The 17,363-nt window shown below is 26.1% G+C and overlaps 1 protein-coding gene across 2 annotated transcripts in view; it reads right to left on the bottom strand.

The window, feature by feature from the left end:
* LOC111632971 (heterogeneous nuclear ribonucleoprotein F-like) overlaps positions 1–17,363 on the bottom strand; it is a 43,090-nt gene continuing 25,727 nt past the window's right edge. Inside the window, exons 5-11 of one of the 2 annotated variants that reach the window (XM_023377487.1) lie at positions 15,865–16,003; positions 6,149–6,324; positions 5,999–6,076; positions 2,847–3,019; positions 2,643–2,778; positions 2,380–2,565; positions 1–330 (exon numbers count right to left, since the gene is read on the bottom strand). In XM_023377487.1, the coding sequence (XP_023233255.1) occupies positions 209–330; positions 2,380–2,565; positions 2,643–2,778; positions 2,847–3,019; positions 5,999–6,076; positions 6,149–6,324; positions 15,865–16,003 (1,010 nt within the window). In that variant the 3' untranslated portion in view covers positions 1–208. Of the gene's footprint in view, positions 331–2,379; positions 2,566–2,642; positions 2,779–2,846; positions 3,032–5,998; positions 6,077–6,148; positions 6,325–15,864; positions 16,004–17,363 lie in introns of both variants that reach the window. The other variant, XM_023377486.1, reaches the window with a different exon arrangement.

The following is a 17,363-nucleotide window of genomic DNA, read 5'->3' on the forward strand; positions in this document are numbered from 1 at the left end:
TTTTTGAAGATTCTTACTACTGTGGTCATTTGCCCAAAATAAGAATTTTCCGTTTTGTAATCATTACCAATTTCCACTGATGAGTCTAACGATCAGAACAACATTGATGAATATACATTACATTACATCAGTTTACAAATCTTAAAACTGATGAATATGTTTCTGGGACATGATGTAAATTACGACATTAAAAAAGAATCCAGACTTTTCAAAACGCAGTGTAGTTGTTACCACCTATCATGCTTCCCATTCCACCTTCCATGGGATGACTGTCATAATTACCTCCCATGTCATGTGGTCCTCCGTAGAAGTGGCCATTTCCACCAACACCTGCAAAAAGAGAGGAAAATTAAGACATATTAATAGAAGCAAATCACTGTAGTGTATGCAAAAATAATATAGTTATGCTATTAATTTTTTGCAATGCAGCTTAGCTTTAAATGAATATCTGTAATAATCATTTGTCAAGATTTGTGATAAAGTAAAATATTTTCTGTAAATGTTCGTCCAATGGAGAATTATTTTTAATAAAATTGAAGACAAAACTGCCCAAAAAGGATCATCATTTATTATTTTTTGTGTTCCAAGACTAACACATTCTCGGCGATTGACCTTTCTTTGTAGGCTGCTTGTCGCTGGAAAATTACAGTGTCCTTTTAAAAAAACACAAAACACATTCAATTAAAATTGTAAAAATTTCTGAAAAAGGAACTGGTGATATACAGTTGTCCTGCTTGCATCCATCTATACCTTCTTTGGGGGTTTTAACTGCTTTTTATCTACTAGAATTTAGCACTGGAAAATGTAGATTTTTAGAAAAGCTGCATTGATGATACATGTAGAAATTTCTTCTGTAAATGTTTTCTCCTTTTTGGGCAGTTTTGTCTTCAATTTTATTAAAAATAATTCTCCATTGGATGAACATTTACAAAAGAAATTTTCTACATGTATCGTCATATGGGGGCAGCTTTTCTAAAAATCTACATTTTCCAGCACCAAATTCTAGTACAGTGTTTCTCAACGGGGGCGATATCGCCCCCATGTGGGCGTTTTTACATGTTGAGGGGGCGATTAGTAACAATTTATATTTTGGGGGCGAAAAACAATTTTCTGGGCAATATAGTAAAACATTATATTAAGAATAATTACATATTTTATTCGTTATATCGTACAATAATTAAACAAATAACATTATACTAGTCACTAGTCTATTGAATGCAGTACGAATTTGGCGTTAGCCTTGGCCCTCGACATTGGAGTTTTGAAGTGAAGGGGGCGATACTACGTAACGGTTTTATTGAAGGGGGCAATGATTCGTTAGAGGTTGAGAAACACTGTTCTAGTAGATAAAAAGCAGTTAAAAACCCCCAAAGAAGGTATAGATGGATGCAAGCAGGACAACTGTATATCACCAGTTCCTTTTTCAGAAATTTTTACAATTTTAATTGGATGTGTTTTGTGTTTTTTAAAAGGACTCTTTGTAATTTTCCAGCGACAAGCAGCCTACAAAAAAGGTCAGTCACCGAGAATGTGTTAGTCTTGGAACACAAAAAATAATAAATGGTGATCCTTTTTGGGCAGTTTTGTCTTCAATTTTATTAAAAGTAAAATATATTCTTTTCAAACTGCTAAGCATACTAAAATTTTAGGAAAAGTGAACTTAATTGCAAATTACAAAACTAGTGGATGTTCACGTGATATCAGAAATGTCTTCTAAATGTTGATGAATTAAGTAATAAATACTCAGTAGTGGTGGAGTTAATGCCTATCCAAGTGTGTACATACAAGTGGTATTGATGATTTCAGATAGAATGGAAATCTGATGATTGTGAAGGCAATATTGAACTGATGTTTGACTTTCAGGATATTGTTCACCAGAAATTCATCCCATAGGACATCATCTTCATCAAACACAATGTACCAGGATATTTTCAAGAGATTCACTTCACAAACATCTAAAGTTATGGGAGATCAAAAAATTTGATGTGCAAGTGCATTTTATGATACAAAATCTGACTCATGTTGTTACCAACCATCTGGTAAAATGCAGTGTTACTGTGCTCCTATACCTGCCCTAATCCCTAAATCTGGCTGCTGCAGACTTATCTGTTTCTGAGAGTAAAGTCTTCTAAGGGATGGCAATATGTGATTACTGATGAGCTTAAAGCCATAATCATAACCTTTTTTATTCTTGCTTATAGCCATCCTTTTATTTATTTTTTCATCCTGTATATAAATATGCTTTTGTGCCTTTTTCCTCAATTTTTTAACAGCTATATTTTTCTGCTGCTGGAAAATCAACTTAAAATTTCCCATTAGAGCCATGTCTGAAAAAGAAAAACATGCATACAACAATATAAACATTATTTTAACCCTTACCTCCAAATCTTCCTCCACCAAAATTATCACCTCCTCCCATATGATTACCCATATTTCTGTCAAATCCCATCATATGTCCTTTTCCACCATTTCCACCCATTGGATTAGGCATACCACCTCCAAATCCCATATTACAGTTGATCGGACTTGGTGATGAATTCAGGAATAATTCAATATATCTATGTTCTATAAAAACAATGTTTTAAGAAACTGTAAAACATTTTCATGTCTGAAAATGAAGCTAAATTGTATTACAAACTTACGAATATTTGCTTTATCTTTTCCCATGGCTTTTACTGCCTCTTCATGAGTACTGAATTCTACATCTGCCTCTCCTGAAGGCCGACCATTATTTTCATATAGAATTCTTATATTTATAGGATTTAATGGACGGAAAAACTATATAAAATTCAAATTATGAGAAAATGTTAAATACTTCATAACATAAAATATAATTCTCAACTTACATCATATATATCTTGTTCTACTGCACGGAAAGGTAGTCCTCTCATGTGAACAAAATGACCTCCTGAATTACCATATCCATCTCTACTTCTACCCATCATGCCACCGCCGCCACCACCACCAAATCTGTTGTTTCTTCCTCCTCCTTGTCCTCCTCTTCCCCCACCAGAGGAACCTAATCCACGACCTGACATGTAATTAACCATTCCACTTAATTTAAAATAATTTATTTTTGAAAGCTGCTTCAATATACTTAACTTTTATGTATTTATTTTAACTGATTTGTAATTTTGAAAAAGCTGGCTTACAAATCTTCATTTAGTGTATCTTGTAAAAAATCAATCTTTATTGTATTTTTAAAATATTTTATCATCATTGTTAAGGTTTTAATTTATCTTGTGAGTTCAAAAATATAATGAAATTGGAAATAACAACCATTCTTTGTAAAAAACACAAATTAGTGGTTTAAAATCAACAAATTCAACTGTTAAAGTTTATTAACATTGAACAATTTTGAACATGACCTGTCTACTTTCTTTATAACTAAAACTTGTTATATCGAAGTGAGTAATCCACACAAACAGCAAAGAACAAATTGTATTAAAAAGCCTTTATTGTAAGCTTAACTTGTATGTTACTACTATTACTACTACTATTATTTAGCATTTTGGGCTGACACATCTCTTCTTCTTATAAAGGCTTTTCCATATGATTTGTTGCCTTGCTGGTTGTGTGAGTTCTTCCCTTCAATGTAACAAGTTCCAATTAAAAAAAAATCCAGGTAAACAAGTTATATTCAACATAAAGGACCAAAAGCATGTATCTTAATTGAACAATTTTATTAATTCTATATTAAAGAAAGTTAAAACTTCACATAATTTTTACACATAAAAGTCATATGAAGTTTGAACTTTCCACCACATGTTTAATACACAACTTTTGAAATGTAAATTTGAAGTTGAAATAGAAGAATGTAAAATCTCTAGGCTGTACCAACTGATAAAAGACAACAACATTATGATTTATCCATTCCTTGAGAAAAAAAAAAAAAACAGAAGTCAAGAAATCTAGAGTTGATAAGTGCCCAGTTTTCCACTGACAATAAAATCATAAATTTTATATATGTAATTAATACTTGAAAGGCATTTGATATTAACATTACAGAGCACAAATAAGAAGTGACAGAAGTGATAAAATTGATAAGACATTCTTTATGCTTGCTGCTATTGATTTCAAAGCTTAGAATTTAGCTTAGTTTTTTGTGTTTATATTTAAAAATTACACTACAAAGATATATGTTTAACCCACAATCACATGTACTAGTAGTGATTTTCTATACATACTAGTTTTTCACAGGCATTTTCCACCAAATTGATTTACTTAGCTGTGCTTCCATATCATTATATTACATGCTATCCATGTAAAAATTTTGGTTGAAAAATTTTTTCGTTTATCACAGGCCCTCAAAAAATTGCTGCGGAAAATCACACCCTTACCCATGTAATAGCATACAACTTTTTCTTGTCACATGATTGCACACATAAGACAATTTCACACTATTACTGACTGAACAGATTCTGTGTTTCATGACAACAGCAATAGGTTGGCAAACTAGTATTCCAGTCCAGATTTAAGAAGTTAAATATTTCTAGTTGAGCTGGAGCAATGCTTGAGCTACAATCAATCATACTGAAAACCTGCATAACAAGAAAAGATGGCAAAAAATACTTTCAGAAGAATTAATAAAGCAACAACCACTGTTGTATGACATCAGGCTAAATATCAGCTATAATTATTATTAATTTATTACAAGGTGATGCCTAACATCGCCCTCTTCAGTCAAATTTATCAGTAATGAAAAATTAATAAACAAAGTAACTTATCTGTGAATTTACAATATTAGCAAGCAGATTATAAAGATATTTAAAAAAAATTAGAAAAACAATGTTTGGCTAGTGTTTTTATCTGTTTTACCCATTCTGACTAGTTGTAATAAACCAATCAAATTGAGTAAAATGGACCACCCATTGACAAGTGTATTCAATGTGAATACTTTCGCTATTAATCAGCCAGATTATGGGATTGATGGGTCGGTACAGTCTCTGTAGTCGATCGTAGTGTGAAATTTTCTGCTCCAACGCCACTTTTGGTGACCCAACATCACCAAAAATGACATCACAGAGGTCTCACATGATTGCCATAAGAGGTAGCAAGAGATCATGGATGCTTGTTAGTTATGCATAACACAATGGTATGCAGTCTGCAAATCATTACTATTTTGAACACTTATCTCCATAAGATAGCCTGGGATGCTATGACCTTCAACAATTTAAATGTTTGCATAGGTTTTTTCATGCCAAAAAACACAGAAAAATAGTTTTTTGGTGTTTCTGAGAAACACCCCAGCCCTCCTATCATTTATTTCCAGTCAAACTCACTTTAGCCTGTGCTATCATAAAGTTTAAAGGACTCTTTATGGAGTCTGGTCAAGGACATTGTTCTATAAACAAAACAATATATGACATTGAAATTTGACATGTACAGAGATGAGTAATTTCAGGATTTTTCAGAATTGCCAAATTCAAAGAGCAGTAATTACATGCAGTTTAATTAGGCATGAAAATCAGCAGGAAATAACTGTCTTAAGCATGTTTGCATGCTAAAAAATAAATGCATCTGATTATAGGTTAAAATCCCTAAACTAATATATTATCATTATCATAAACTTCATTTTAAACATGTTATTCATGTTAAATAAAAATTTGTTTAACAAACACATTTAATGTTCACTATTGATTAATTTACTTACACTTTCAATATTAAAACTGTAAGAAGTAATTTTCACTTAAAGATCATTTTTTAAAAATTTCAGTAGTGAATATTTGTTTGAAAAAATTAATGTGTAACTTATAACATTGAAGAACTAATTTAATTTGATGTTTAATGTACTATGATAATGTTGATATTTATTTTTATATGAATGTTATACATTTATTTTTAACATTGTTTATTGAAGTTTTTAAATTTAGTCTTATGTTAATAAAGTGAAATAAAAATTCATGATAAAAGAGAATTTGCAACTAGAATTTCTTACTGCAATTTTCCATTTCAAACATAAGATTTTTTTCTTATTAATAAGTTTTATAGTGCTTACTTCCAAATCCTCCAAAATTTCCACTGTTTCCATAATCAATATCACCATAACCTTGATAACCACCATCGTCAATAAAACCTTTAATATATAACAAAAAAAATTAGACTAAAAAAATCAACACATATTTAATTGCATTCTTTATTTCTTTACCACGGAAATTTCTGTTTCCTCGTCCTCCACCATATCTGTTTGATGGCCCTCCAAATCTGTCATTTCGATCATAAGGTGCTGGCCTATTAGAACCCAAACTGGGTCTCATTCTTGGAGGTCCAGCTCCAAAAGCTGATCTAATTTCTTGTAAACTGCTTTTAAAAATTTCTATGTACCTAAACACAAAGAGGAGAATTACAAAATTCAATAATTGTTTTGTTTTATCTTTACTATAAATTTTTAAAATAATTTGATCAATCATTACAAAAGTTTAACAATTTATTATTATTCAATGATATATTTTAAAATTTTACCTTTATAAGTTTTACTTTATTTAAATATTACTAATAAAATATATGAGCCAATTATGATAACTTACTCTTTAAATTAATATAGCATCTATTCTGTAATATGCCACAATCCATTTTATATAATGCTAGTTAATTATAAAATATAATATTTTTTTTTATAAATTTAAATCTAAAAAAATTGTTACTAAATTAAGAGAGAATTCTATTAAGAAAATTTTATTCATATATTCAAATCTACAATAATTTATATTTATTTGTTTGATATAATTATAAATATGTTTTTATTTTATGATAAAATGCTGTATAAACTAGTCAATACATTTTACTTTGCATTTAATTTAATCTATATGAGAAAATTTATATAAAAATTTAGAATATATCAACATTCTAACTGAAAACATGGAACTTTTTTGATAAAACTGGTTTGTAATTTTCATTGGATTTATTGTTCTACTATCAATAATTAATAAACTAACAATACATTGTCCTCTTATTTACTCTTAATTAAGTGTATTGTTTTTTTTAATTAAATTTAAATAAATTAAATAAGTGTATTGTTAATATTCAAAGACAAATCAAATATAAATCTTATTAACTTGAATATATACTTAAATAAATCAATAAAAATAAGATAAAAGTAAATAAAAAAAAGCTATGTAAGATATAGTTATATTATTTCATTAGTAAAATTTTTAAATTGATAACTGAATTTCATATTCCATCTTTAAATACTACACATGAATCAGTTTTAATTTATTAATTCTAAGGACTGTCAAAATAAAAACATGCAAAAATGAACTACATTCACAAATCTGACAATGTTCTATTTAAATATTTCACACAGATGGTTAAGATTCATTTAAATTTGTATAAATATATATATATATATATATATTTTTTTTCCATCAGAATATATTTTCTACATATAATTATGTAAAATTAAAATNCAACCAATGAGAAGTGTTGTCAGATTTTTTTTTCTTTCCAGCTCTCAAAAAACAGCAGAGTTGCTAGGTGAGATTAGGCCTGTTTGGAGGTTGTGGGAGCTCTTGAAATCGTCATTGTTTAATTGTTGCTTTTAAAACATGATTGGTTTGGACAATTTGATATTCTATCTGCATCTCCATTTTTTCAACTGAGACAAGTTTTAAAATAGTACAGTGGGTGATTGGTTAATGAACATAATTCATTCCAAGATTTTGTTCACTATCCAAATTATTCGTTAACCGATTATCAATTTACCATAGATTTGTATGGGAATTTGATTAATTCTTTCTGGAGACCCCAAAAAATAAAAAATATATACTTTCTTATTACATTTATTTATATGTAATAATAAAAATACATACATACACAGTCTTGCATTTTTATTAGTCATGTTTTTTCTGTTTGTGGGGGTTAAAGAATCTGTCTAATGTCGATTACTTTTCTCTCTTCTTTAGGATTTTTCAGAAGTAATTAATAGCATTGTAATTGTAGAGATCCCAAGCCTATTAACCTCAACCTGGTTTGGATGTTTGATAGCAGATATTGGCATTAATCCTCTTTTTCAGAAGAAAACATCTCACCAAGTTTTTTGGTGTTATTCATTCAAGAGTTCTTGGTGGTTCTTCTGTCATCAGATCCATTTCAGGTTCCATAATGAGCTCTTCAATGTTCTTTATTTGTCAGATGTGATATTTGTTACTCCTTTAGCTGCTTGAGTTTTCTTAATTATACTGTATCTTTCTTAGATAAGATTGAACTCAGCCTACTGTAGACCTGTTCAAGCCATACTACCCAGCAACATCAGACATCATCTGCAAACTCTCTACCTTTGCTATTATACTCTCACCTTTCGAAAACAAAAAATCAATGCAAAACTTAATGAGTGCCCACCCAACAATTTCACAAATACTATAAAAGAATTGTTTCTGTCAGAAAAATAAAAGGCTGGAATTACAAGGGAGAGTTTCAAAATTCGGAGGAATACTATCCCATCAGTATATACAGGGTTGAGCGTCGATGTCGACATCTCCTGCACTCTGAAAAGTTCCCTGAAGACAAGGAAAGACCAATCAGTATTCATTATTTTATGTCGCTTCTTGTGTTTGTTCTGTGAGGTGTTCATTGTCCAAACATAAGAATATTTCGCAACAGTGTTCATTATCTGATTTGTTTGTTAACCAATCACCCACTGTATTTAGATATAGTAAGTTATTATTGTAAGTAGTGCAAAGCTTTATTTAAAACATAAGATAATACAAATACAGTTATTATTATTAGATTCATAAGTTATCTTTAGCAGCTCTTAAAGGAAAAAAAAATTTATATATAATTTTTTTAGCCGTGTAAAATGTTTTCTTAATTAGTTCTTTTCTCTAAAATATTCAAATAAATATGACTGTATTTATTCTTTTTTTGGTACTCTAAACATTAAAACAAGTTTATATATCATTCATTTTTGTAATTTTTATTGAAAAGTTTTTATAAGATAATAATACTATTTGTATCAGAACTTCTATAACTGTGTGTGTGATTTTCATAAGAACTATCTGTAATTAATAATTCTAGTAGATGTTTAGAAAATTACAATACAACATAAATATTGTTAATAGACAAATACACAATATTCAAATTACTTGGCTATCTCAGATTACCTGGAAATTACCAATTAAAAACAAAATGTTGACATATTACAAAATGACAAATGAATACAAGACTTTTAAAACAAAGTGATGACACTTTGGCCTCTTCAATGATAATACAATTCAATCTATGTGCAGTGTATTTATAGTTTACAAATCTATTCCAACATGCATTAACATTAATGCCATTATTTAAATTAATATTATTTATATTTTCATTATTTATTATTGAAAAATGTTCAATAATAAATAACTTATTGAACATTTTTCAATAATAAATAACTTGGGCAAATCACATTTGATAGGTAACTTATAATTATATGGTGAAGTGTAAAAATAAAATAATCCTTTCTTGATCTAAGTGTTGTTTGAATGTTTATAATCATCTCTACACTACACTCAGAACAGGCTGAGTTTTTTTCTTGTATTTATATTTTTAAATTAATAGAATAATATTGTTGTATTTCATATTTTACTTTAATTTTAAAAGAAATTATTAAATCATAGATCTAAGCATACTCTAAAATGTATTAACAGAAATAACAATTTCATTATAAATATTAATTGCTAAAAATAAATTTGGATTAAATATTGTAAAAAATAAAATTTTTTGAAATATTATATAAGTGACATCAATTTGTATTTGTATAGAAATGCTTCAATTATATATTATTCTTAATATTCAATATGATCAGTTTATATATTCTATTCTAAATTTTTATTACCAGAAATATAAAAATAATTAGTGAAAATGACAAATACAGATTTGTGATGATTTATCGTTTATATTTTTATAAGAAAACTTATAACTATAGATTAATTTTTTAAAAGGAATCCTTAAACAGAAATTTTCCTATATCTTCCTTTCTCTATTTCATCAAAAACTAATTTTTATTAAAAATAATTAAGTTTGAGTAAGAGAAAGCCGAAAAAGAAATGAAGCTTGTCATCATAATGTAAAAAAAAAAAAAATCTACCTTTAAATGTATCTAATATAATACGTAAAAAAATACTTTAAGGCTACCAAAACTGTATTTAAAACAAAACCCAAAAATTTTGGCTAAACCTAACAATCTTCAGCCATCTAACAACTGCTTCTCAAGTACTTTTGAGCAACCAAGCCTTTCATCAGAACAACTGCAAGCAAATTTAACCAATCAAATCATTAGTAGCCATTCACTTACATCATAAAACTGAACTAAGAACATGATGATATAAATGAATAATTATTAATGACTTTTTTAACAAAATTTGATCTTTAAATTTTGTGCATTCCAATAAAGGAGTTTTTTGATTGTTAGAAAAATCATAGTTTAGTCACTAATAGCTAATATACCATTCAATGCTTGAGTTATCTTATTATTATCAAACAGGTTTGTAAACTACACATGATTTTGTTAGTACACATGGTAGTTAGTAACTGTATACACTAAATAATTACTTCTGCCAGGATGTCAGGAATTTCGTAATTTCTTTTTAGATCTCCTGATCGTCTACTTTATTTACACATCTTTGCATAGACTTGTTCCATTGTATTTTACAGAAATAATCACATAAATCACAAAGATTAAAATATTTCTCTCAAACAACAAAGAAAGTCACTCTTAGTACAGCAATCAGCAACAAAACAATTATTAAATTAACGATATTATCATCATCTCTTGAAATATATTTTAAAGAAACATTGAAAGTAAGTGAAAAATAATAAGAATTTTTAAGTAAATTTATTCAAAATATTCAGACATCATTAAGTTTTGCACAAAAAATATAAACTAAAATTATTTGTTTGCTATAATAAACTTTTATGGTCATTTAAAGAAATTTATGGGCTTTCGCAAATTTTTCTGTAAAATATGATGAATGGATTCATAGGTAGGAACATATGTATAAAGATCAATTTCTTGAAAATGTTGAAAGAAAATTCAATAACACTGCTAATTAGAACACAAATGTCCATGAAGATCTCATACAAATAGAATGTTGCCACAAACAAACAGAATCTCTCATTTATTATTAGATATGTGTACAAACTTTAACAAATTTTATGAATGGAAGGAATAGTTCAGTTTTATTTACAAAGTTAGAATGACTTAAGTTTAGACCAAAACATTTCAATTTTGTTTTAAATATAGTTTTAGTAGTCTTAAAATAACATATTTTGTTTATTAAATCTGGTAAATACCAGTTTAATCATTTAGCTAATAATATATAATAAGTTATTAAAAAGAAACCTATGAATATATTTTATCATCATTCTATTGTATATTACTTACTTATTTACAGATTAAAAGTTGTTTTAGTTTAAATTATTAAAAACTTGCTTTACAATAACTAAAGTATAAGAAATATTTATTGTATGAGGAATAACAATACTAATGCCTGCTTTATATTAACAACAAAATTAGTTTCTATTTTTGTTATATTAACAAATTGAAATTAATTTAATTTAATATTACTGAAGCAGATATTTCCATTACAATTAAAATTATAAGGTTATGTTGTCTTAAAAACTTAAGTATAAAAATATTTAAACATTTTATATATTCATTGAATATCTTCTCATGTCAGCAACTATATTAATAAGCAATCTATAATACAAAAATATTAATATAATTATTAGTAATAAATAAATTACTACTTAATCTATTAGTTTATATGTTCAGTATTGATATACTAATATATATTTAAATTCTGTATAGCTACTAGATCCATGGTTCTCAATCCATGGTCTGCGGAACACAGGTGCTCCGTGAAGACACTTAAGTGTTCCGCGAAAAAATCAAATACACAATTAAAAATCATTGCAAAAGAAAAATCAATACAATGTAAAATAATTTTTTTATTAGAATGTAATCAGCCAACACCAATGTCGTCATCTACTAGACTGAGTGCACTTGATTTCAAAAAGGTTTGCCACCCCTGCTTTAAAGTTGATGTATTGTAAGTGTTCCATGGAATGTCAAAGTTTAGTGTTCCCCAACTTCAAAAAGATTGAGAACCACTGTACTAGATTACTAATCACTTAAGATTAATTTAATAGCTAACATAAAAGTATTAGAGAACTTTTAAAATGTAAAATAAAATATCTTTATTCCTATTGCATAAAAAACATATATTATTTTTTATACTTAAGAAGTGTGTGTGCACTGTATTTTATTCTCTAAAATTCTGATTTTAATGCGCAATAATAATTCTTACATTCAAAGATAAAAAATTTGAGTGTTAAGTTGAACATTAAAATGCTTTTTATTTAATAAAAAAATTTAATAGTAAATCTTTCAAATAGAATAGTTAAGATGTAATATTTCTAATTATAAAATCAGATATATAAATCACTGAAAAATAAAAATATTAATAAATCCAAATTTATAGATTATTGTGACACATTACAGAGTTATCAACTATATACATAACTAATATAAAAAACATACTTTGGAAATAATAATATTAGTAGAATACTATTATTATTAGATTCTATTTTGAAAATGATAACCAATATTCAGAAAAACAGAAATATTTCTATTCCATAAATAATATTTAAGTAATTTGTTTTATATATGCAATTACTTAACAACATAAAAATATTTGTGTGTTTTTAAATAATTATATATACAGTCGACTCCCCTATAAGATATAGATACGTTCCAATTTATTAGGAATCCGATTTCTTACAAGTCGTTCCAATCACAGCCCGACACGTGTCAAGTTTACGGACTACGGATGATTGAAAGGTTTTCTTCCATAAAATTAATCGATTCTACACTAATCCGACTCAACATTTCCAAAATACGTATATTTTTTCGTAGTTTTATAGGAATCGTAATTATAGGGGGGTCGACTTGTATATAAATTTTCATTACATAATCTGAAGGAAAAGAAATCAAAAATACATCCATTATATCTATTAATAAATACAACATAGAAAATTTTAACAGATTTAGCATAAATATTTTCAAAGTTCTTCAAATGAAAATTTAAATTTGTGCCTGAAAACAAAACATTTTAGTTCTGAAAACACTTATGCCAAATAACTAATTTTTTTAGTCTGTTAAAATTTATTGTCTTGTGCTTCTTTAGTTGATAAAAAAAAATAGGAATGTCTCAGTATTTGCTTTATGTAAACAGAAAAAGGATCATATAATCTATGTTAATAAAGAAATGAATTTTTTGGTATGTTAAAAATTTAAGTTACCGATTTTTTAAACAAAAGCTTTGTATACTTTTCTGAATCTGTTTTATTTACTGTGTTTAATAACTTAACACATGCAAATATACAGAGTGAAAATTATATGGCAAACATTTTTCTCTGTATTAATAAATCATTAATTTTATAAGATACCCTACTAGACAACCTTTTCATTATTAGTTGCAGGAGTGAATCATTAACTTTAAAAAATAAGAGGAAAAAAATCTTTCCCAGAGATTGTAAATTATTACAGTATAAACATAATAGATTTCAGATTAAAAACAAATTAACTATTCTTTTTAGCATAAATACAATTTTAAACCAAAACCTCTTTCGAAAAAATAATCAAATAAATAAAGAAATAAAAATAATAACTAACTCTTGAAACAAAAATTGACATTTTTCTTATTATGCAATAAGATCAAATACATTTTCCAAGTGAGAACTAAAATTTTGGTAAATGATTCATATATGTACTTATTAATGTTTTATAAATTAATGAAAATATTTGATCTGTTGATATCAATTTCTCGTGTTCTACAACAGTATTTTTACATAACCACCTTACAAAAATTATATTTCAATATTGAGATATTTTTAGATAGGAGCAATCCCAATTGTCTGTATCTAAAAGTAAAATCATCATTTGTGTAAAGCAACTAGATTAAAAATTTAAATTAGAATTAAACATCATATAATAGTTTATAATTTTTTCATTTAGAAGTTACTTGTGATAACAGACTTTTTCTTTTTAAATAAAGAGAACATATTCTTCAGTGTTGTAAATGTTTAATTGTTGAAAAAATTCTTTAAAATAAAAAAAAATTACAATAACACTATCACTATAAACCATTTTGTTGATTTATAAACTTACAAAATATCAATTACCATAAAAACTTTTTGATTTCTTTTCAATCATTATAAAAATTATGCAAATCAAAATTTATTCAATGTTGCCATAGTTTATAGTTAGTAATTAAGAATAAAATAATTAGACAACTTTCTATATAATGTTTTCTTGTCATAAAAAAACATATATATATATAGGTCTTCTATTTATATTATGCCTGTTGATTTTGTTAAATTTATATTGCTTTCTTTTTCTTATGATTGTATGTGATTGTTTTTTCATACAAAATATTTATTTGTTAGTGAAGATGCCAATATTTTCAAGATAAATTTAATATAGTATCTACAACACATAGAAAAAACTTTATGCAGCAATACATGGTAATCCCTTCTGTGTTGTATTCATGAGTTTTCATATCAAGAATTTCACTATTAATTTCAAGTTTTACCATCAAACTGATTGAATATTATACATTATGAATAATAATATAGCCTCATCTTTCAGAAATTTTTAATATAACTTTAGTTTTTAACCATATTGAAACTAAGAATATCCATGAAAAAACAAACTTTTAAATGTTTTAATCTTCATTGTTATAAAAAAAGGACCAGTTTTTAAATAAATATATACTGAAAATTTTATATTTTATCATGTGATTTTAAGACCAAGATGTTTCTCGATTTCCTTACAAATTAAAAGATTTGTTTTAATATATAAGGAAATTATCATTTAATCATAAAGTTTTTCATTTTTCTATATCATATCTTTTATTCATTGTTTAATTACTTAATTAATCTTATTCAAGATAAAAATATAATAAGAAAGACATAAGTGTATTAATGCAAAAACTTTGAATGTAATATTTTTAAAATAAAAGAACAGATGGAAAATTGCAATATAGCCACTAATTTTTTTAAATCGCTCAACATTAAACTCTTACAATACATTATGCTCTTAATTATTACATAAATGCAGTGTCTATTAAGTAATTTTTTTTGTTTATTATATTATTGTAGCATTTCTGAATATTGATAAGAACTTTTCTTAATTTTTCTGTATTATGTATTACCATCTTTATGTTACTGTCAAATTTTAAATATGGTACATTTTTATTCCTGTAACAATTGTAATCTAATAAGGAAATTTAAAATGCATATGTTAAAACAGTATTAATTCTTTCTGTGAATGACATTTATTTGTATTTATCTGAATTATCATTATATATAAAAAAATCTAATAATAATAGTAATAATTAATATAAATTCATTCATTATTGATAGTTTTGTAACAATGATTATTAGATAAAACAATTCTCAAAGACAAGACAATCAACTTCAGTTATTATTAATATATGAAGATATATTTATTTAATTTCACTGATTAATTTTTTTCATTAAAAAATATAATTTGAATTTTTTACATTATAAATTTAAATAAAAATTCAGAATATAAATTAAAAAATTTAATATTTTTAATTGCAAACATAAATTATCTTCATTCTATACCCAAAAAATCATTGACAAAAGAGAACTTCACCATGCTGTATCTGTAATAAATCTCAATTTAATGATTCCCAAAGTATTTGAAGATTATTTTAAGATGTATTTCAAATATACTTATAAATCATTACGAAAGACATATAATTAGTTATTAAGTCATATTAAACATTTGAAAATCATAAACAGTAAAACAACAGGCCCATATGACGGTAAGAAACCCGCCTTGCAGCCCGAAAATCCCACCTGTGCCCAATTTTTTCCTTGTGTTTCCCCATCGCCTTTTCAGCTATTGCCCGTGAAGCAAACTGCACATAAGCCTCCCCAGTACTTCTCCCCTGGTAGTCAGTTGGTAGGGATATCCCATTTGGTACAATCTCCAACCCTTTAATTGAAATCCAACCCAACAGAAGTTCATGTGATAGTTAACAATTAAGAAATATCTTGTTGTAGACAATTGAAATGATATAAATTTAATATTTATATAATTTTTAAACTATTCTAATTATATCCAAAGATAGAAGATGCACAATAAAGAAAAATTATTTACAAGCAATGCTAAAATAATTGAAAATAAAATTTTTATAAAGTAATTATAATTTACATTAAATTCAGTAACAAAATATTTAGGCTACACAATAAAATTTTGTGCATCTTTATCTTTAATTTATAAAAAAATAATTGATAAAATCATTTGAAATAAAACAAACCTGCTATTATCTTTAGGCAATTTTTTATAAATAAAAACTAACTTATTGACTTAGGTTATGAATTATTAGGTTATGATTTATTAAATTTTAAAATTTTAATATAACTTATCTAATGAACACTATTTTAGTAAACTAGCTGCAAATCTAAATTTATTTTTCTAAATTCAAATATCTATGTAATTTATATATATAACAAATTAATATTTATATTCAAAGCTGCCTTTTCAAAGCTAATTTTAATTCAATTAACATAAACGTTTTATAATGATTTAAACATGAAATTTATCTTAATTAAAAATATAAGAATTTTCTAAGCCACAAACTGTTGTAAATACTATAATTAAAATTTTCTAATTATTGTTTCTGAGATCAACACTACTACTATAAATGTCTAAAATAAACTAGTAATTCAAATGTGTTATTGAATTATTTACCAACATAATTTTTTTAAAACTATATTTAAATATAATCTCTAAATACATATTTTAATATTAATATTGACTATACTTAACGTAAATTATTTTTAAAAAATTTAAATAATAAATGTCTTACAGTCTATGCATGACATTTTAAGCTGAATGATTCTTGATGAATATTTATCTGCTAATATGAATATTAAAGACTGCTGTTCAAAAATACCTTTCAGTATGTTATTTGTACAGGAATATTATGACACAAGATAACTAACAAGGAGAGGACATAGCTGGCTACTCACTGATTTTGATAAGCTTGGACGTAGTGAAAGTACATTGAAAATGAATGAATACATGTCCAAGGTTTTCATCCAATGTGCCTTACAAATGTTAATTTTTGATGTTTAAAATTTTAAAAGTTTGTAGCAAATGGTTATAAACCATAATAGATGATACATTCCACAAGCACTGCATAGCATAGTCTATTAAATGATCATTAATTAATGGAGGCTACTGAACAGGTATTGTTGTGGCATCAATTCCCAAAATTTTTTAAAAATATTTTTATTTTTATTTTTAATATTTTTTAATTGAATAAAAATTATAAGAAATTATATATTAT

The sequence above is a fragment of the Centruroides sculpturatus genome, unplaced genomic scaffold, assembly GCF_000671375.1.
Source record: "Centruroides sculpturatus isolate CEXI.00-Female unplaced genomic scaffold, Cexi_2.0 scaffold814, whole genome shotgun sequence".
Classification (NCBI taxonomy): Eukaryota; Metazoa; Arthropoda; class Arachnida; order Scorpiones; family Buthidae; genus Centruroides; species Centruroides sculpturatus.